We start from the raw sequence: 20,877 nt of genomic DNA on the forward strand, positions 1-20,877 counted from the left end.
TTGCCCATAGAAACGTTATATGATTTGCATGCTTTTGGAAAATAAGGGTTTTTATTTTTTTAATGCCTTGCTTGTTTGTACATATCCTGATGTGTTTTTGCCCCCCTCAAGTTTCCTTAGTGTAATTTTTCTCTTGACAAATACGTATTTTTTAATTTCCCCCCTTTCATTGATTCCTATACTCCCCTCAGGAGCGTAAGATAATTGAGGACACCGTGGTTCCGTTCACTATTTCTTCAAGTTCTGCAGACCAGCTGTCTACCTCCTCCTCCATCACTGAAGGCAGTGGGACAGTGGTGAGGACATTTATTAAGAGCAATTTGTGACATAAATAAACTTAAGTAGAAGTATAAAAGCACAAGGCCAAGTTTCCCCACCAAACTCCACAGTTTAAACCCAGGGCTGGCTGTTCCCCTAGGATCATGTCAGCGGCTGCACCACCCTTTCACCTACTGCCCTGCCACTGCCGGGCCACATCCTGCCCTCTCCCTGAGGAGACACAGAGCTGTTGCAATGGCCACATGTACCCAGACAGCTTGGCAGTGACACCACGTGCTGGAACGTCCTCACCGCCTGGCTCTGGGTTGCTCACTCCTTCCACAGGCATTTTCTCCTCTCGCCACCCCATGCATTCCTTGGCATTGTTTCTCCACAGCAGAGATGCCCACAATCTGTTCTCCACCGGCCTCTGTAATAGTTGCTTCTAATGGCAAAAAAAAAATCCACAAGAAATTGATGTGTCTTGGAGGGCTGGAGAGAGCCTAGAAAGGCGAGGCTACCTCCACATCCTCCAGCAAGGTCATGGAGGTACTGGACAGAAGTCATACCAAAACCTGCCTGGTCCATAATCTGCATAGGATAGAATATCCCCCTGGATACCAGAAAGACATTTGTCCTGAAATAAACAGTCCTGTGACTTTATTTCAAAGCCAGAGGCGAGGATTCTTAACCAATTCCACTTTATGATAATAATACTTGAGAGAAATCCAGATTGTACATTTATTGTAAATTGTTAGAAATCACTACAATCATCTAGTTTAAATGACTGTTCTTTAAACTGTAGGCAATGTGGTTAAATCCTTCATAGGGGAGAGGGAGGGAAGAAGGGTAGATGGATAGGATCAATGCACACTGTTTACATATGTGGAAACAGCAGCATGAATCCCATTAGTTTGAACATTTAATACATGTTAATAAGAAATTGAAGGTAAAGAAATTAAATTTTTGTGTCTCAGAAAGAAAATGCTTCAGATATCCCATGGCCAGAGATAAATGTCTTCTTGTGCATTTAAAAATTATATTTAAGTTTGTCCTTGTTTTTCCCCTTAGAATAAGATGGCTTTGGCAAACTGTCAAGACGAAGAAAAAGAGATAAGACAGAAGAAAGCATTCCCGGGGAATGACAGTGACTTATTGCTTAAGACTAGGGAAAGCAATCCACTGGAGGAGAAGGACAGGTATGAGCCCCTCCCAGGATCTCCATGGAAATTCACAAGGTGGGATTGCTTGTTCACCCCCAAGAAGGGTAACCATTGCTAATGCAAATCATATTCAGCCTTGAAGTGATCATTCCAGTAATGCATTACATATTGCTTGACCATGTACAATATGTATAATAGCTCTGAAGTCAGTGTCCTTATGCTCTTGAATATAAATAGCCTTATTTTAAAATAAGCACAACCTTTTTTTAAATAAGGGGAAGCAGTTTAAATCACCAAAGAAGTTTATTATCAATTCAAAGCCCCAAACCTAAGTATCAGTCACCTGAAGTGGGTAAATGTGTCTGGAGGGACAGAGGTTGAAATGAGGCTTCCACTGTGGACCTAAACTTGGTTGTTGGTATGCCCTCACCCTAAGAAGCCATGTTTGCTTTGGGTGATAATAGTAAGGATAATCAGCTAATCAGTTGGTTATGCATAACTGCCTCACTGTGGGCTCCAGCATGTTCTATAGGTCAGAAAAGGAAGCCAGAAACCGTGGGGCCATCAGAGTGCTCAGACTGGAGTAGACTCTGGTGTAGTGGTGGGCTGTGATGGGTTCATTGATTCCACCCCCATCTAACCAAGAAGAAAGCTGCAAAAAAGCCCAGGAAGTGGGCAGTACTGTGCCACCAGCATATTCTCTATGAGACACATGTTTATCTCTAGGGCCTGAGATACCAGATACGTATCAGCAAGAGTGCACGTATCTGCACACAAGTTTAGCATACAGAGAGACCCAAAGACATGAAAGGCTATCTAAGTGTCATTTCAAAGACTGGCCAATTCGAAAGGTCACCTGGGAGCAGAACTCCTCTGGTGGGGTTTTACCCTCAGAATTTCCCTGTGCTTTTCAGCTAGAAGACCCAGTGAACTATAAGCTTTAAGAGCTAAAAGCCTATGTCCAGAGACTGCATTGTCTTTGGATAAACACATCTGTTTCCAGTTGATGCTGTTTAAAGGGCTTCTCATTTTATGAAATGAAAATTACTAGTCAGGAAGACTTAAATGACGCCAAAAAGCATTTTATGTGCATTTTCCCTGGTTCTGCAGACAGGCTTTTAAAATGAATTTTGCTAGTTACCCACACTGCCCTTGTCACTAGAAACTACCCCCTTTTCTCCTTTGTATCTCCTTTCCTTGCACACAGAAGTTACTGAAAGGCCAGTGAACTACCTAGGGCTGCAAAGGTCCCATGTGGCCCAAATGATCTCTTCCCTTTGTGAAAATCTGGGAGATTCCAGTTAGCTCCTGCAGCCCTTGAAATGATTAGAATGCAAAATTTGTTGGACATCCTTTTCCAGCATCAGAAATGATCAGTTCTAGAGCTTGTTAGATTGATGGATGGTTCAAATGCATAATATTTTGATATTTTCAATCTAGTTTAAAGTAAAAAGTACATATAAGCAGTCTCATGTCTTTTTTCAATTTGTAATTAGTACTTCTATGCTTTAATGGATAGGTAAGTAAATTCAATCCAGTTGCTTTTTTCCTTGTTCCAAATAATGTTTCTTTATTTTAACAGCCTAACTCAAGGACCCTTGGCTGACTCTGAGAATCCCATATCAAGAGGAATCCATGAAGATCAGCTGGATACAGAGGCTGGAGCCCCACCCTGTGGGGTGAACCCACAGCTAGCTCAGGGTAAGAATGGAGAAGATTAACCTCAATATTTAAATTATTGTAAGACTCTTTACATTGTCCAGACAAATATAACTTCTGCTGACTGCAAGCTTCTCTCTCTAAGAGCCTGGTCTTCTACCTTATGCTAAATATATAATTAATAAATTCCCACGCCACATCCCCAGGCTCCATATAGTATCACTGGGGACCAGTAAGACCTGAGCAGGTTTTGGCACTTAAAAAAAAAAAAAAAAAAAACTATACAGAAAACCGTTGACCTTCATAAGCAATGCATTTTAAGACATTTTCAAATTTCCCCATTCCACCCCAGTGGATATAATCTCCCCATAAAGTGCTTACAGAAGTGGAGAATCCACAAAGCTGAGTTGAAATGCAGGTGCTGAAAGGTTGAGAAGGATCCACTAGCTCCCTCCAGAAGCCACGGTCATTCTCACCTGAGTCCCCCACACACCAGACCCACCACTGAATAAAAGTCACATTCATTCCTCACCAAAACGATCAGTTTCCCCATGCCACAGATCTTCAGGGTTATCCCTAGAGGACTGAAACTTAAATGTCAAATCTATGAATGCTTCAAGGTTTCTGCATCTTGATCACTCTTTTGAATTTGAATTTTGTGTTTGTGTGGGTTTTTAGCTTATCTGTTTGTTTGGTTTTTTTTAACCACTAAGGAAACTTTGAGAATGTCTGCTGCTGGCAGACACTTCTTGACTTAGTTTAGAGACAGAGGGATTATGTAAGAGGAAGGGTAAGGATGAAAGGGTGACCATATGAATGTGTTTATAACCAAAGCAAATTTGCTAAGCAAAGATACATTTTTAAAAGTGGAATGAATGAATTTGCCTTGTGTTTTCTAGGGTATGGTCTACTCATATGTTTACATTGTTTGGCAATCATTCATAAGCATCGACTTATGTTCCCACATAGAGATACTGAGGAAGCTGGATGCCTTAATTAAGGTGCCTTATGGGTTTAAACCACATTACAGTTGGTGTGATCCATGGATCAGAGAAAGCAATGGGTGTTACCTTTATAGAAGTTCCATTCCAGGTTATAATTACAGCCACCCAAATTTGCTTCCTTTGATGCATAAGAAGTAAATGTTTTAAGTATTCTTGTTATTACATCAAAAATTAATGAGGTAAAAGGCCCTGGCTCCAGATCTCTTTTCCTTCCACAATTAATTCACAGTGCCATGGATACCCGGGCCTCCCTCGCCTGTGTGCCCAAAGCCTCTGTGAAATTGCTGCGAGACCTCAGCAGGCATTAGCCCTGTAAAGCAAGTGACTTATTAGGCAATATGGTGATTTTACTGAGCAGAATTTATGTTCTTTACTTGGCCTTAGATCCATCCCAGAATCAACAGGTATCAAACACACCAATGCACATGTCAGAAGAAGTGAAGCCAAAAACCCTCCCATTGGATAGAAACATTAACCATCAGATGGAGTCTCCGAGTGAAAGGCGAAAGTGAGTAACCAAATAAGATGGATGTGGAATTCCTTTTTTAAAAAAATGTGTTGACTTAGAAGCAGAAAAATTGCAACTGTGAGAGGGCAAGATGTCAGCAGCACTTCTGTGCTTTTTCTCAATTTAATCTCATAGACAAGGTCAAAAATGTTTATGAAAGTTTGAGACAGCCTTCCTGACAAGTAAATATTTACTCTGAATACATCAATATACAAAAGGTAAAGTTATACTCTTAACCCAGAAATCTAAATATTGGATAGAATTTGCAGTTCTATTACATTAGTTATTTATTTTGAGTTAAATTATCTCAGAGTGTATAGACAAATATCATTTCAAGGAAAAAATATTATGCTGTAATTGTTAGGCTCACTCATTAAGATAGCTGCCTTGGATTACATTTTATTTTTTAAATATTTATTCTTAAGTTTTAGGTGGGCACAGTATCTTTATTTTACATTTACGTGGTGCTGAGGATCGAACCCAGTACCTCGTGCATGCGAGGCCAGCACTCTACCACTGAGCCACAACCCCAGCCCCTGGACTACATTTTAATTTTGTAAGAACTGTATTTTGGGGTGGCATTATAGGCCAGAGGTGGAGTGCCTTCCTAGCAGGCATGAGAGTGTGACATTTTGCAGAAGACAAGCTGCCTGAGGAGGGAGGTTAGGGTGGCCCTGAGCTTAGGGAATGATGCTGAAAGCAGCCAGGAGACAGACGGTCTTGCTCTGTCTGCTTTTACCTTGGTATTTTCCTTTTCCTTGTTCTTCTTCTCTCTGTTGTGCCCCGTTTCCTTAATTTACTAATCTAAATGAAATTAACTTCTAAAAGCCAGGGGAGGTGAGTCACAAGCAGGGTTTCTCTGTGCAACCCTGCTGGGGCGGGAAGATCCACCACTACCTGTGGCATTCCTGGTGGCTGTAAAGTCCTGTAAACATCACCCTTCAGGAACGCATTCAAGGTGGAAACCCCTCACTGAAAAAGAGCTCCTTTAAGGTCTGCCCTTATTTCTGGCCTCTCCTAATGAGTTTCCCCAGTGCCCTGCTTACCTTGACCCGCCCACTAAGTCCATAGTTTTATATCTTACTCAGTGTTCTAAAGCAGTTCAATGAATAAATTGAAAAACTCGACCAAAGAAGATTTTAACTAAAAATGCCAGCATTCCATCCTGGTTTTGATTTTAAGTAGCAAATGCATGGACAATCCTTGTGAGGCAGAATTACTATTTCTGGGTTTTGGGGTTTTTTTGGGGGGAGGGGGGTGGTTTTGGTTTTGTTTTGTTGGTTTTTTATTTTTTCTTTCTTTCTTTTTTTTTTTTTTTTTTAATGACCACTAGAAGACCAAGGTCTCTGATTTGGTTATCAAGGAAGGGTTTTTTTTGTTTGTTTTTTTGAAATATAAAATGTCTTTTCTTATGGGTTTGGGCCTCTCTTTTCTTGTCTCCTTTACCATGTTACAGGAAAAGCCCACGAGAGTACTTCCAGGCTGGGCCCTTGTCCCCCTGTTCTCCCACCCCTCCTGGCCAGTCACCAAACAGGTATAAGAGGTCAGAAAGCCTCTCTGAGGCTGCTTTGTTGGGTCTAGAGCTTGCCAAGCAGCATTTCAGCCAAATAAGTCCTTGCCAAGTGCTTTTGAGGCATTGCTCCCCCACATCTCCTCCGACACACACATCTGCCTGCAGACTCATCAGCCCACCACAGCCCACATCAAGTATGTGGCACTGGTTATGGTGGTGGCCACAGGGCTTTGATATCATTGTGTGGAACCTGCAATCTAATAATAAAATCCACCAGACAGTCACTGGGCTCCTCTGCTGGTGCCTTTCCCTGCAAGACACATGCCCCTTCCAGTCAGGATCCACTGACACTCTGACAGAGAACCAGGTGGAGGCTGGGAAAGGAAACGCCATTCTTTTAACCTCTCGAGCCCTCTAATGATTGCTTCCGCATTAATTGGGCCCCATGACATTTTTAAAAGTTGTCTGTTCCATTCACGGAGAGACTACGTATATTAGTCAGTACCCAGAGATTCTCATTGATGTAGAAATTCATTTAACTACCGGATAAGAGAGAAATACTAATAAAACTCTTTCTCTTTTCTGTGCTCTTCCTTTCTGTTTCCCCTGTCCCTCTGTACCTTGTTAGCTTCCAAATGATATTGCATTAGGGCTAGGGGTGTAGCTCCTTGGTAGAACTTGGCCTGGCCTGCCCAAGGCCCTGGCCCTGAGTTCAGTCCCCAGTGCTTTTCCAACAGTGGGCATCACTGCGATCTGGTCTTAGCTGTAGGAAGGCTGCATCTGGCCAACTAGTTTCAGATGGGTGCTGCCCAGGACCTCACCTGGTGTTGTTCTACTGAATGGGACTCTAGCCCATTGCTAGGCCCTGTGCTGCAGGGGTACAGGGAGAAGGTAGGTACTGCCCTGCCCTCAAGAAGAGAAGGCAAGAGCCTGGATCACAGACTCACAGTGTCTGCCCTGGAAGACAAGGCAGAAATAATCTAGACCAACCCTCTCATTCTGTAGGGGGAAGGGAAATCTATAGTGAGTTCTTTACAGCAGATCACAGACTTGATGACAGAGCAGAGAACAGATCCTGTACCTCGGGCCCTCTGCCTGGTCCCTTTTCTGCTATATTACAATTGACTGTTTTTAAACATTTCTTCCCTTAAGTAAAGAAAAATGCCGTAGTGGGCCAAGAAACCTATTTATGAAAAAATTTTAAAGCAACTTTGAGACCTTAGCACAGCTAAACTTGATTTTCTTTGGGGGCTTATGAAAACATATGATAAACATATTGAATCATTCCAAGGCGTTTGAATAGAGTACTACACAGAATTCTTGGAACAAATAACTTACACATACACACACACACACACACACACACACACACAGATTCAGTACCACCATGGAGGACTCTACTCAGTCTAGTAGTTGTGTGCAATTTATATTTAATGCTTAATTTTCTGTTTATTGTCAAGTTGGTAATTTTCATTTCATTCATGATATAAACATTTTTTAAAAATCCACGTTTTCCATTTTCGCATGAGGTTACATGTTTACGTATTTGACCAACTATTCTAAACCAAAGATCTTATTATTACACATTTTTTTAAATCTAGATCTATCAGTGGGAAGAAGCTGTGCTCTTCCTGTGGGCTTCCTTTGGGTAAAGGAGCAGCCATGATCATCGAGACCCTCAATCTCTATTTTCACATCCAGTGTTTTAGGGTATGTACTCAATGCTTTTTTCTCCAAATGCAGTTTTGTGATGTCTTTGGCCTTATCCTACACTGAGAAATACTTTCTGAAAATCCAGGAGGCCTTGTGACCCCTCACCCCAAGTGTTTGTGGGTAGACTCCATCCTACAGGATTAAGCTTTCCTATCCTGAATTTCTTTGGAATGTCAGAGTAGAAGAAGCAACCAGACCTGTACAGTTTGTCTTCACAATATAATATTTGTTGCATAAGAGTATAACAGGAAGCTGAGAATGGAATACCAGGAGACAGGGAGGGCCATCTGGATTCATTTGGAATGTAACATCTTGCTGTTTCTTAAACCCCTTTTTTTTAAAAGAGAGAGAGAGAGAATTTTTTAATATTTATTTTTTAGTTCTTGGCGGACACAACATCTTTGTTTGTATGTGGTGCTGAGGATCGAACCCAGGCCGCACACATGCCAGGCGAGCGCGTTACCACTTGAGCCACATCCCTAGCCCTATTTCTTAAACGCTTGTGGTTGCATGTCAAAGAGTTTTAATCTTTGACCAATGAATGATTTTCTACCAGATAAGGGGTTACAATTAGTTGCAAAGTTATAGTTCTCAGAATGAATATGTCTATAATCACAGATTGAATATCAGTCCCTCAGAGAAGCTGTTCTGCTCATCTAGACATCAGCTGCCTTTGTTATAGGCCCTTATAAAACTTGTCATAGTCTTTATCACTCATTATCAAAATATTTAATTATCATCTCCTCTAGTAAATTGTAAACTCCATAGGGCAGGAAACACGTCCATCTTGCTTACCACTATTTCTTCTATGTCTGGCAGAGTAGGCATCAATAAATATTTTTAAATGAATGAATCAACAAACTGAAATGAGGAGGCCTAAATTATAGTACCAGATCTCCTAAAAGTAAGGCTAGCTATCCAAGTATGCCAGATGTGTTATAAAATTTATAAGTGGAACTAGATCAGTATATGATGTCCTTTTTTTCTACTCATGGATACATTTCAAATTAACATGTAACTTTTAAAAAATTTTTTAATTTGTTCTAATTAGTTACACATGACAGTAGAATGCATTTTTATACATTGTACACAAATGGAGCACAACTGCTCATTCCTCTGGCTGTACATGGTACAATACATAACTTTTTAAGATAAACCTTCTGTCTCTGAATAAGAGTCATTTTTTTCTCTGCATAATACCAGTATAACTGTCTTTTTCATTCTGGAATTTTGCCCTACTTCTTGTTGATAGCTTTCTTGGCTATAAAGTAAATGCATGAGTTTAAAATAAATCCCACTTTGCCTCTAAGTTAAGAGATAGTAAATGAAGTTGTTGCCAAATTATTAATTTAATAATACCAGTAATCACATGAAACCAAGACCTGATCAAAGACAAAACACAATGTAGGTACAGCTTGTAACTGTATGAAGTCCCCTCTGCTCCAGGTGACCTTAGAACATGAATCAAGAGCTGGAGCCTGGACCAATCCCCAATGCCACTTTGTCTGGTACAAACAGCAGAGTATCTCCAGAGTCTCCTTCTGCGGTCAGGCTGATTGGCTGAAAGGAGTTCCATCCCAGTAGATTTGTTCCTCTGGGTATCATTATCTTTGATGTAGAAATACAAAATGGAATGGCTATTTCCTAATAATTCTGATCTGATGATACTAATAATGCTGCAAAGCCTTTGAAGGCTATTGATAGACAACTTTTAATTGATAATGCACTGACCGTGTATTTATTCAAAACCACCAAGGGTCAATCTGTTGAAAATTTCTCATCTTGATTGAGAAATACTATATCGCAAAGGTTTAAAGGATAGACTTTGAAGTCCATGAGATAACTACACCAGCTTCACAACCTTGGAACAAATCAACTACCTTCTCTGAATCAATGTCTTTCTCTGTAAAATAAGTAGGAGTTAGGATGAAATCCTGAAAATATACATTTTCTTTTTGCTATACATTGACTACCAGTGCAGTGTCTAATACTTAAATGATATTCAGCAAATGTCAAGGTCGTAAGCCAGATATGGTGATACACACCTGTAATCCAAGCTACTAAAGAGTCTGAGGCAGGAAGATCGCAAGGCCAGACTCAGCAACTTAGTAAGACCTTGTCTCAAAATAAAAAATAAAAAGGGTTGGGATGTAGTTCAGTAGTAAAGCACCCCTGGTTTCAATCTCCAGTATGACACAAAGAAAAAAAATGTCAACATTGGAGAAGTGATTATGTACTGTTCATGTAAACAGTAAGCATGATAAAGAACTTCTTATGCATCTTATAATATCTGATCTTTTCTCCTCTAGTGTGGAATTTGTAAAGGACAGCTTGGAGATGCAGTGAGCGGGACAGATGTTAGGATTCGAAATGGTCTTCTGAACTGCAATGATTGTTACCTGCGATCCAGAAGTAAGTGCTGGGAGAGTACTCGGGATGAGCAGGTGTAATCACCTGGCTTTCATAGGGTCCATTCTTAGGAGTTCATATGGTTTTCCTCATCAGTTGACACTCCAAACCCAAGAGAAAGGATTCTTAGGACTGAAATAAAAGAAATGATAATGAAATAACCTCTTATTTAAGATTTGGAAAGTGCTGTAGCTCTGAATTTCTTTCACCATTTAGAGTGCTTGGAGAATGCCAACAGAGAACAAGGGTGACAGTGACTTGTTTCTTACTGAAGTTACTGCTAATGTGAAAATACCATTTTCATCTGGTTTATAGTTTATCATTTATATTCTGGTATATGAATGTAACAGCAGATAAAAACTGTAGGCAAGGCTTGAGATATTGCCTGAGCCCACCATGGGGATTTCAGTGAGCTAGAAGGAAGACAGGAGGTCTGGAACACTTTGTCCAGGCATATTTTTCAAAGACCAGTGCCATTTGGAGTTGATTAAATGTGAAGGCTGAGTCTCCACCATTTATCAAAGCAAGCTCCAATTCCTCAGTGTGGCTATACCCTACACTCAGGAGTTTCATTACATAATATGTGGTTATTCTCTTTGAATCCTCCACATCCCATCCTCCAACTCTCCATAGCTTAGTAAAGTATAAGATCTTAACAAATAATTGCTGCCCTGGAGCTTCCCAGAGCAGCTGGCCTTTCTATCTCTTACAAGGGTCTAATGGGAAAGGTTCATGTTCCCTTGCAAGACACCAGGGGGTGCTGTTGCCCAGCTGCTGTTCAGAAGATCTGACTATAACCAGTGGCTTGTCTCTGTTTCCTCTGTCTCTAGTACACAACAGACGACCTTTGAATGTAACTTCTTCAGGCAGAAAAGACTCAAAACACTAGAGTGAAAAAAATGGAGTTTGAAATTCAGGAATGCTTTATTCTTTCTCAAATGAAGTAACCTTTTTTTATCATCTTTTTACATGGGTCTCTATCTGCAAGACTGAAGACTTTAGAAATAAAGATTGAAATTAAGCTGTTTTATAGCTATAAACTTATAAAATTCAAAGAAATATCTACCTATTAGTAAAATGGTAGAAAATAAAAAGCCAATCAAACCCAGGTGGTTTCAATGTATGATAAATCTTTGACTTGAAGTCAAAACAGTTCTAACATAGAGCCTTTAAACAGGACTATTTATACCCTGTGTGAAATATATGACAATAGTTTTATACCAATATATATATTTTATGTGTATATATATATATATATATATATATATTAGAATATGGGGTAAATAGTATACCATATAGATCATAAACATATATACACACAAATACATAAACATGTATATAATGTATAATAATTATAGACATATTCTTTAACCTGAGTTTTTATTTGTTTGGTTTTGCTACACTAGAAAGAAAAACTAAGCCCTTTTTTGCAGGTTTCACAGTGATTTTTTTCTATCATCCCCTATAAATTATACTTCTCTCAACCTCAGTGAGGGAGCTGCATGTGAATCACAGAACCAGAAGAGGGCAGTGTTAGGTTGCAGGATGTGCAGGAAGATTTGGAAAGTGCTGTAGCTCTGAATTTCTTTCATCATTTAGAGTGCTTGGAGAATGCCAACAGAGAACAATCCTGAGCCCACCTCTGGGTGACAGTGACCTGTTTCCATCCAGATTTTTTTTTAATTGAAAAGTTGGGTGATTCATTGTCATTTATTTTGGAAATTAGCTTGTTGGATCTAGGCCAGGAATTTTTCTCTTACGTATACAGATATAAAGGGCATTAACAATCTTTAATTCCAAATCTAAAGTACCATGGAGTTCCTGCAACAAGATGAAAAATAAGAAAGCAATTTGGAGGTAGACTGTGGCTATATTTTTTTCCTTGTTTGTTTTATATCCTTATATAAAGGTAAAATAATCCTAGTAATCCTTTGCTAGGGTTTTTTTAGAATTCTAAGAAATACCAAAGAAGAAAGCAAAAGGCCCCATTATCTCTCTGCCTAGATACCTCTATCAATATTGAAAAGCATGAGTAAATAAATAAATGGAAGTTATAAATGATATGATTGAAAAAATTAATTGTTTAGAAACATACCAAATTAAAAGCAAAAATCTTCAAAGTTATCGCTTCCTAATAATTTCTTGGGGGAAGGGGCAGAATGGATGTTCATGTATGTTTACACACACCTGCACACCTGGAGATACATACCTGCATGATGGAGATGCCTGGATATGTCTTGGGTTTTATTTCACAAATATGACAATCATAAAGTCATGCTATTCTGTGCTTAGATTTTGTTACTTTTTAAACTTTTTTTTTAGTTGTAAATGGACACAATACCTCTGTTATTTATTTATTTTTATGTGGTGCTGAGGATCAAACCCAGTGCCTCACATGTGCTAGGCGAGTGCTGAGCCACAACCCCAGCCCCACTGTTGTTTTTCATTTGATATATCTTAGCAATTTTTCCATTTACCATGCTCATTCTCCTCATTCTTTTTCATGGCTTTTTAGTAGCTGTCTACAATTCTATTGTATGGACTTACTATCATTTAACACCAATTGTCCAGGAATGGATACTGATTGTTTTGGGGTTTTAGTATTATTTTTAAATGTTCCAGGGAACATTCTTGTCTATATCTCTTTTTTAAGTATTTACTTTTTAGTTTTAGGTGGACACAATATCTTTATTTTATATTTATGTGGTGCTGAGGATCAAACCCAGTGCCTTGTGCATGCTAGGCAAGCACTCCACCACTGAGTCAAAACCCCTGCCCTCTTGTCTATATCTTGATGAACATTTGAAAGCATCTCCAAGATAGGTTCTGAGCAGTAGCAAAGCTGAGTTAAAAGACATGTGCATGTGCTTTTTAAATTTTCAGATATCTTGCCTAACCATTGTTTAGAAAGTACACCGTCTCCCCTCCCCAAATTATCAGTGATCCCTTTCTGGGGTTGTGGCTCAGCGAGATAGCAGTTCTAGATATAGCCATATGTTTAAAAAAAAAAAAAAATCTCTTCTTTGGGTGCAGTGGCACATGCCTGTAATCCCAGGAGGGTGGGAGGATAATAAGACCTACCTGGGCAACTTAGAGAACCCTGTCTCAAAATAAAATAAAGAGCGGTTAGGGATGTGGCTTAATAGCAAAGCTCTGCCTGGACTGAATCCCCAGTACAAAAAAAAAAAAAAAATCTACTCTAGCTAAGGCATAGTCCAGTGGTAGAGCATTTGCCTAGCATGCATAGGCCCTGGGTTCTATGCTCAGCCCTGCAAAAAAAAGAAGGGAAGAAAAGTGTTTTTTTTTTTTTCTACTAGCTACAGAGAAACCTCATTGCTCTGGATCTATATAATTTTATGAACATGAACATCTTCTCATGTGTTTAATCACAACTTAGATATTCTTTCTCTCTCTCTTTGATCTTCTTTTGGGTACTGGGAAGTGAACTCAGGGCCTTGCACCTACTAGGCAAGTACTGTACCACTGAGCTGCACCTCAGGGTCTGAGTTACTTCTCCTCTGTGTATTTTTCTATTCATACCTGATTGAGTTCTCTGTGGATTAAGGGACATTTTCCCTTTGCTATGTTTGCGGCACATTGTAGTTAGGATTGTTTTTTGCATCTCATGTTTTATTTTCAGACAAAAGATTTTCACTTTAGGTAATTTAAATTTTTATTTCCTTTTTGGATTCTGGGTTTTGTGTACTCCTTTTAAAAAATGCTTTCTATTCAAAAGGTATCAATGAACTTAGCTGAGATTTCTCCTAGAATTTTTTGGTTTTAGTTTTTTTGCATGTATAAAGATGAGATTATCAAGAATTATTTTGGAATAAAAAATTAGCTAGATATCCAGCCTCATTTTTTTCTCAGTTTTTGTGAATATCATTTAATGAATAATTCCTCTTATTCTCACTAATTTGAAATGCTAACTTTCTCATAAACTTAATCCCCATATATATTTAAGTCTGTTTCTAGATATTTTGTTTTGTTAACCTATTTATTCTCCATTACTGGATGGTTTTAATTACTGAAGCTTCATAATATGTTTTAATATTGGGTCATAGTGGCCACAGTCTCTCCAATTATTTTCCCAAAATTTTCCTAACTCCCTCTATGTTTATTTTTCCAGATAAACATTAGCATCATTTTAGGCTAATTTTAATTAAGTCAACACATGATAGGAGAATGACCGGCATATGAGAATACTGTTCTTTATTTTTTTTTTCTTGGTGTCCTAAAAAATATATTTATTTATATTTATGACTAGGTGGAAGAGATAATAACTTGACTGGAGAAGCATAAATACACTTGAATTGGCTGAATATCTCCCAAATGCAATAAAAGAGTCAGAATAGGAAGAAATGGCTAAAAAATCATTTTTCTTTCTTTTTCTGTTTTCCTTTGATCTGAGCTGAGAAGAGGGGAGATGGATTGAGGTGAAGGGTGGTTGACATCATAGGCATTCCAAGTGAAACAAAATAATTTCTTTTGGTGAAATGATAAGACCTGAATATATAATCCTATTTTCTCCAAGTAAACGAGTCACATTTAAATGAAATTTTTCTCTTGGAGGGAAAAATAGCATAACAGCATATTAAAATGCAATTCCTAAAAGCAATGTAAACAGTTTTTAAGTTCATATGTAAATGGGAATGGAAGTGCAAAACAAATTACCTGTCACAATTCAAGCTGTCACGTGTTTAACTTGTGCCATTTGTGCTTGGGTGTCGGGTGCCTGTGTCTTCGAACATGGGTTCTATTCCATCACTCACTCTCCAGAAATGTATTTAATGCAAACCACTGGGGTCTTTTCCAATGCTGTGGTTGCCTCAGTACAAGGAACTTAATCCTTTCCTGGTAGGGATGCCAAATAAAATACAAGATACCCAATTAACTTTTTGAATTTGAATTTCAGATAAACCATGTATTTTACTATAGTACTACACAAACTATAAAAAAAATTGCTAAATATTGCCTGCTCTGGATTTAGCACAAATATGTTCCATATACCACATGGGATATACTTGTCCTAAAATAAGTATGTTCTATTTACCTGAAATTTCACTGAGTGTTCTGTATTTTTGCTTGCGGGGTCTAGAAATCCTATTTCTAGATCATATGTATGTGTCAAATTCCTCCCTTTTAAATATTCTTAAACCAAAACCTAAAGAAACTGAGAAAAAATATTTTCTTGCTTATTTGCTGCAGAAGACAAAATAGAAAGCTTATTTGGTTTAGGGGAAATCCGGAGAAGCTGAGCTAAACTTCAGTGGGTTTGTACCATCTTGCTCAGTGGGTCTGAAATGCTAGCATGGATCTGCATTGCTCACAAACCTCCAGGTGTACCACGTGTCCTTAGACCGTGCTTTAGCAGCAGCGTGGTACATTGGGAAAAGACTTTGGCAAAGGTAATTGCTACTGTGTGCAGTTTTAAAATATTTGAAGCAATAAATGTTGATGCACCAAGTCTGGTCTGTTTGCTTTTCTCACAGGTGCTGGCCAGCCTACGACATTGTGACGTGGTTTTCAAGCTTCCAGATCACTCACTGTTCTTGATTGAGGGTGTCCCCTGGCAATTGCATAACAAACCCCCAAGTTCAGGGGCTTCTCAACATTCATCTAATTTCTGAAAGGCTCTTCTAAAAGATTGTTTCTGTTTTTTTATAGCACAGTATTTGTGTTTTTCCTGGTTTTCTGTTGTTGTTTTTGTGAGGTTTCCCCCGACTCCATGTTATTTTGCAATATACAAAAGAATATTGAATTGTAATGATCCTGAATAGTTCAAAAAATGGTTTTAGCATGGCCAAACAGGCTTGCGGTTTAAAATGTTATTCTCTTCTTTGGGAAATAACTAAAGGTTGCAATAAACCTGTTATGTTTTAGTATTTCTAGAAATTAAACACTTTATGTTTACAAAATTGAGCTGCAGAAAGTGCAAGACATGCCAATTTGAGACATGTGGTGTTCTAAAGACAGGAGCATAAATTTAATGCATTTCAGAAAAACTAAGCATCACAGTGAGCTGTCTCTGAGCTATAACTTGTTTTTAATGCAAAGACACTAGTCTGATAATATATACTGTAATCCTGAAAACATTTGTGTTACTTATCTTTTGGGATAGAAGTAAAACCAATAAATTATTGCACTGTTAGTATTAGATTTTGTGTATCTTGGAAGTTACATCATTAATATAGGCTGGTCCATCAAAATAAAGAGAACCTTTGCAATATCAGCTAGACTTAAACTCTAGGACATTGCCAAAGGGTAGGAAGAAACTAGAGGGAGATATTTCAGTCATCATTTCCAAACTTATTACCAAAATCTATGAGGAAGTTTAATCTTGAAAAGAGTGGTGGGGCCATGATAGCATGAGGCCTGGGTTGCTTGCTTCTTCCCATACTCTAGATCTGGAGTCTTCAATAAAAGGCTTAATACGAGGCATGGAGATGAGGCCATCATTGGGTGTGATCACTGCTCACCCTACCTGCAAGTTCTCCTTGAGGGCATGATACACAGGTATCCAAAGAAAAGCATTAAATAAGTCCACTCCAATGGAATCCACATGATATAGGTTGTGATAAGCCACTGGTATGTGATCAGCAAGAACCTACAGCTCAGATTGTGTCCTGCCCAATCCAGTGGACATCTGAGCTCCATTGTTCTCCTACATCACCTTCTTTACTATCAAGATTCTGGACCTTGCTCATGGAGTTCAGAAAGAAACTCTTGTGGAGACCTGGCTTATTCTCTGGCCTGTGTGATAAGTTTCAGCTGGACAATAAAGGAATCAAGTGACTAAAAACCATCAAAACTTAGATCTCCAGGCTGTTTTCTCTAAGACTGGGGAAAGAGGGACTATTTATTCTGCCTTAAAATGATGGCAAATAAGTGAAGATGACCTCTCATGAATATAGGATATGGAAACACTCCCAATAGGTTAATGTAGTCATAAAAAGAGGTCAAGTAGATTTTTCGTTATGTAAGCAATAATTTTTTCCTGTGTTTTATAGAGTATGGCTAGCAATTATTTATTTCCACGCTAGACAGTTCTTTGCATGTGGGTTCCATGTAGGTGCAGAAATTTCCTCAGCCACTGGTGGTATTTTGACCACGTTGTCATTTGGACGAGCTGTTATTGGATTGAAATCTCCACATCATTTCATTAAAAATTGTGCCTTAGAAAATGCAAAGCTGTTGCACATGGTCAGCGATGAATTATGGATGCAGTATGTCAAAGAGAGATGAAGTCACTTCCAAGTTCCCACGACTTCTCATGGAGGTGTTTGCTGTTTTACAGGAAAAAAAAAAAGTTAAAAAGAAAATAAGGAAAAATTTAAAAGAAAAAAGTTTTGAAAATGTACATATTAAGTCCAATATTTTGATTAACCACCTGCATGTTTTATTAAATATTTTGATAATGTGGATGTTTACACTTTGCATGATATTAGCAGAGTACTTTATGCACAAAACATGTACAATATGGTCATTCATAACCGATTTTTATAGAATACTTTTTACATGCGGAACTCCATCCATTATGTGAGGATTATATGAATATTGCACATTCTCTTCTGGTTTCACAGACCCATTTATAAATATTTCTTAGTGAGACTCATTGTACATGTATTGAAGCTAGAATTGAGTCAAGAAAAATAAAGCCCCATTCTCCAACTGCAAAATGTGCTTTCCCATAATGAACACTAGTCACCAGCACAGAATAATCTCCAACATTTTCTAAATTCTAATTGCCAACTGTTTCTATTTCTATTTGATTTATATTTCATTTGGAGTCGGTTACATGGCAGCTTAGGCAGACTAGATCTTGTTTTTCCAATGCAGTAAGATGAGTATGATCTATTTCTTTTCAAATAATCTTTGAGATCCCAGGAAAACAAAATGCCCTGCGCTGTTGAGCTATAATGTAAATGTGTTTGTTTAAAAAACCGATGAGGCAAGTGAGTGATTTATTGTTCCTGAGGAAGTAGATCTGATTTTATTTTATGTTTTTTGCTCATACTCCAGAAGCTAGTCCCTCCTCTTTCCTAAGGAAAAACAAATGGGTAACTCTTTGTTTTTCACTAGCAAACTTTCATGACATTTTTCTCATTCTTTCTATGTAGTGTTATTAATGCAATACATATGCTAGTTATCTATACGCAGTGTAAGATTTAATGAACTGAATGATCCACCTCATGTGAGTCCGTCCAAAAGATGTTACTGTTCTGGGTGGGCCAGCGTTCTACATCGGTTACACTAACTTTCATTTACAATATTTATTCTAAAATGCCTCTGAAAAATAGTAAAAAAATAAAAATAAAAAGTTGTCTAAAATGCAACAGCTTTTATAGTAAATGTACATTTATAAATAAAATACTCAAATCAACCTTGTATTTCATGCATTATTTTTGGAGGTGTGGGGTGGGTTTTCTTACCTGGGGAAGAGAGAATCCAGCTCTGTGGATTGTGGTTCAGTTGGTCCGATGATGGCAAAGATGCATAGTTGAGGTCAACTATTTAAGGCAAATCAAACTTACCGACTGGTTCTTGGGGTCACAGAGGAATGGTATTTGGGGAAAGGATTTGAACTTCTTGCGATGTGACACCAGGAGAGACCATCAGATGCCCATGAGAGTTGTCAGAAAAAAAACAAATGACAGTCTGCTTTCAGCTCTGGCTAGAAGAAAACAAGGCAGCACTTTGGAGTCCTTGTATATAACCATCGCAGCATTGCCCCAGCACCCCACCACCACACCGTATACAAGCAATGCATTTCACTAAGGACCTTTATCTCAGTCACCCAAGGACTATAAAGCAGGGAATATGTGTGATATGGACATCCTGCTGTACTGTCAACTCCAGTGCACCCGTGCACTTTGCCTTGTGTTCTGTTCATTTGTGGGAAGTAGCAATAGCAAGCAGACAGATCTCCTGACGTTTTCAATTGTTTTAAGATGTTATTTTCTGATTGTTACCACAGGTCATATTCCGCTTCTTTTTGCAATATTCGATGAGCAGTTAGTCGTTGCTGGTGTTCCCATGGAAAAAATGTGTGCTTTCCCTTTAGTAGGAGAGTTTTAGTAGTTACCAGAGTAACTTAATACATCCATTGTCATTGAAATGAAAATCCATTCAGCTCGAATGCATTTCAAAACAAAGAAAAGACTGTTGCTCAATGAGGTCCATAAAGAATATCTTTATTCAAAGAAAAACATTTTATCTCAGATATATTGAACTATCTTTCCATCCACTTTTTCCTAGCCTAAGAACTCCATTTTAGAGTCCTAATCTAGACCACCAAGGCTCCCTCCTCCATCCTTGGGTATTATCTAAGACACAGCTTACAAGCTAGAGTAACTAGATGGGTTACAAACCCAAATGACAGAGAGGCTTTGTCACTGAGAACCAAAGAGGACAATCGAGAGTAAGGTGGACCCTGGCAAACTGCAAAAGAACAATTGGGTCTGAAAGAACAGATACTTGACTACATCCGTTTGTTTTCCTGTGAAATCTCCAGTTTTTAAATGTTGACAATTCAAAACATTTCCCAACATGGTGCCATCCAAAATTGTGAGTCTCAAAAATATATATTTACAAGTCCAATTTTGTTCTCAGGATTTCGCTTTGCCTTTCTGCTAATTTGCTCTACTGTGAGTCATTCCATTTGACAAATAAATCAACAAATGGCTATGCCAAATATTTGCATTTTCAGAGTGTGTTGAGTCGCTAAGAGAAAGGAACTAAAAGAAACACTGATCAGTGGTTGGTATTGCTACGATTCATAACACTTTTGGGTGACATTTTTGTGCATGTCATCAAAGGCTGCTGTTTTGTAAGCATCCATATTCAGTTTTTTTCCCAAATATACTCTCTCTCATAATAATTTCATTCTTGCTTCTGAGTGACTCAAAAGGACAGAAAAGCGTGGAAATGGAAAAAAAAAAAAAAACTAGAATCTTTCCTAAATTTACTTAACATTATTTTATCAAATGCACTCTTGAAAACATTGTTTTATTTATAAAGTAGCTTTTCTGGCATCTGAGAAGATTGCTGTGTGCCTCCTTATTTTATAGGTGAGAAACTGATGTAAGAGGGATAAGTGACTTACCCTGGATGAGTATAAGATTTCATGTAATTGTGTAGTTCACCATCTCCAATTAGGATCGGTCATGATAAGTTCCTATTCATTGTTCCTGGTCCCCAGTGTCTGGGACCTCATGTGAGAGAGACCATCTAGCTTGGCCACCAAGCATAGCTGGAGTTTGATAGAATTTCATTTGCACTTAGCGTTTTAGTCAATGTTTTTGCTGCTATAACTAAAAGAAAACCAGAACAATAGTAGAGGAAAAGTTTATTTTGAGGCTCACAGTTTCAGAAGTCTCACTCCATAGAAGGCCAGCTCCATTCCCTGGGGCTCAAGGTGAGGCAAAACATCATGGTGGAAGAGTGTGGTGGAGGGAAGCAATTCACATGGTGATCAGAGAGCAGAGCGAGACCTCCAGTCACCAAATACAAAATATATGCCTCAAAGGCATGCCCCCAATGACCATGTACTCCAGCCACACCCTACCCACCTTCATCACCACTCAGTTAATTCCATCAGAGATTAATTCACTGATTGGATAAAGGTTCTCATAGCTTGATCATGTCTAC

General features: G+C 38.5%; 1 protein-coding gene across 4 annotated transcripts in view; it reads left to right on the forward strand.

The window, feature by feature from the left end:
• The window catches only part of Limch1 (LIM and calponin homology domains 1), a 328,214-nt gene extending 311,830 nt beyond the window's left edge, over nucleotides 1-16,384 (forward strand). For 3 of the 4 annotated variants that reach the window (XM_027936218.3, XM_071614253.1, XM_027936233.3), the window contains 7 exons: nucleotides 192-296; nucleotides 1,330-1,457; nucleotides 3,004-3,122; nucleotides 4,469-4,592; nucleotides 7,707-7,815; nucleotides 10,128-10,230; nucleotides 15,720-16,384. In XM_027936218.3, coding sequence (XP_027792019.1) covers nucleotides 192-296; nucleotides 1,330-1,457; nucleotides 3,004-3,122; nucleotides 4,469-4,592; nucleotides 7,707-7,815; nucleotides 10,128-10,230; nucleotides 15,720-15,745 — 714 coding nt within the window. In that variant the 3' untranslated portion in view covers nucleotides 15,746-16,384. Of the gene's footprint in view, nucleotides 1-191; nucleotides 297-1,329; nucleotides 1,458-3,003; nucleotides 3,123-4,468; nucleotides 4,593-6,048; nucleotides 6,127-7,706; nucleotides 7,816-10,127; nucleotides 10,231-15,719 lie in introns of all 4 variants that reach the window. The other variant, XM_071614252.1, reaches the window with a different exon arrangement.
• Nucleotides 16,385-20,877: the final 4,493 nt, after the last annotated feature.

Source organism: Marmota flaviventris, chromosome 7, assembly GCF_047511675.1.
Source record: "Marmota flaviventris isolate mMarFla1 chromosome 7, mMarFla1.hap1, whole genome shotgun sequence".
NCBI lineage: Eukaryota > Metazoa > Chordata > Mammalia > Rodentia > Sciuridae > Marmota > Marmota flaviventris.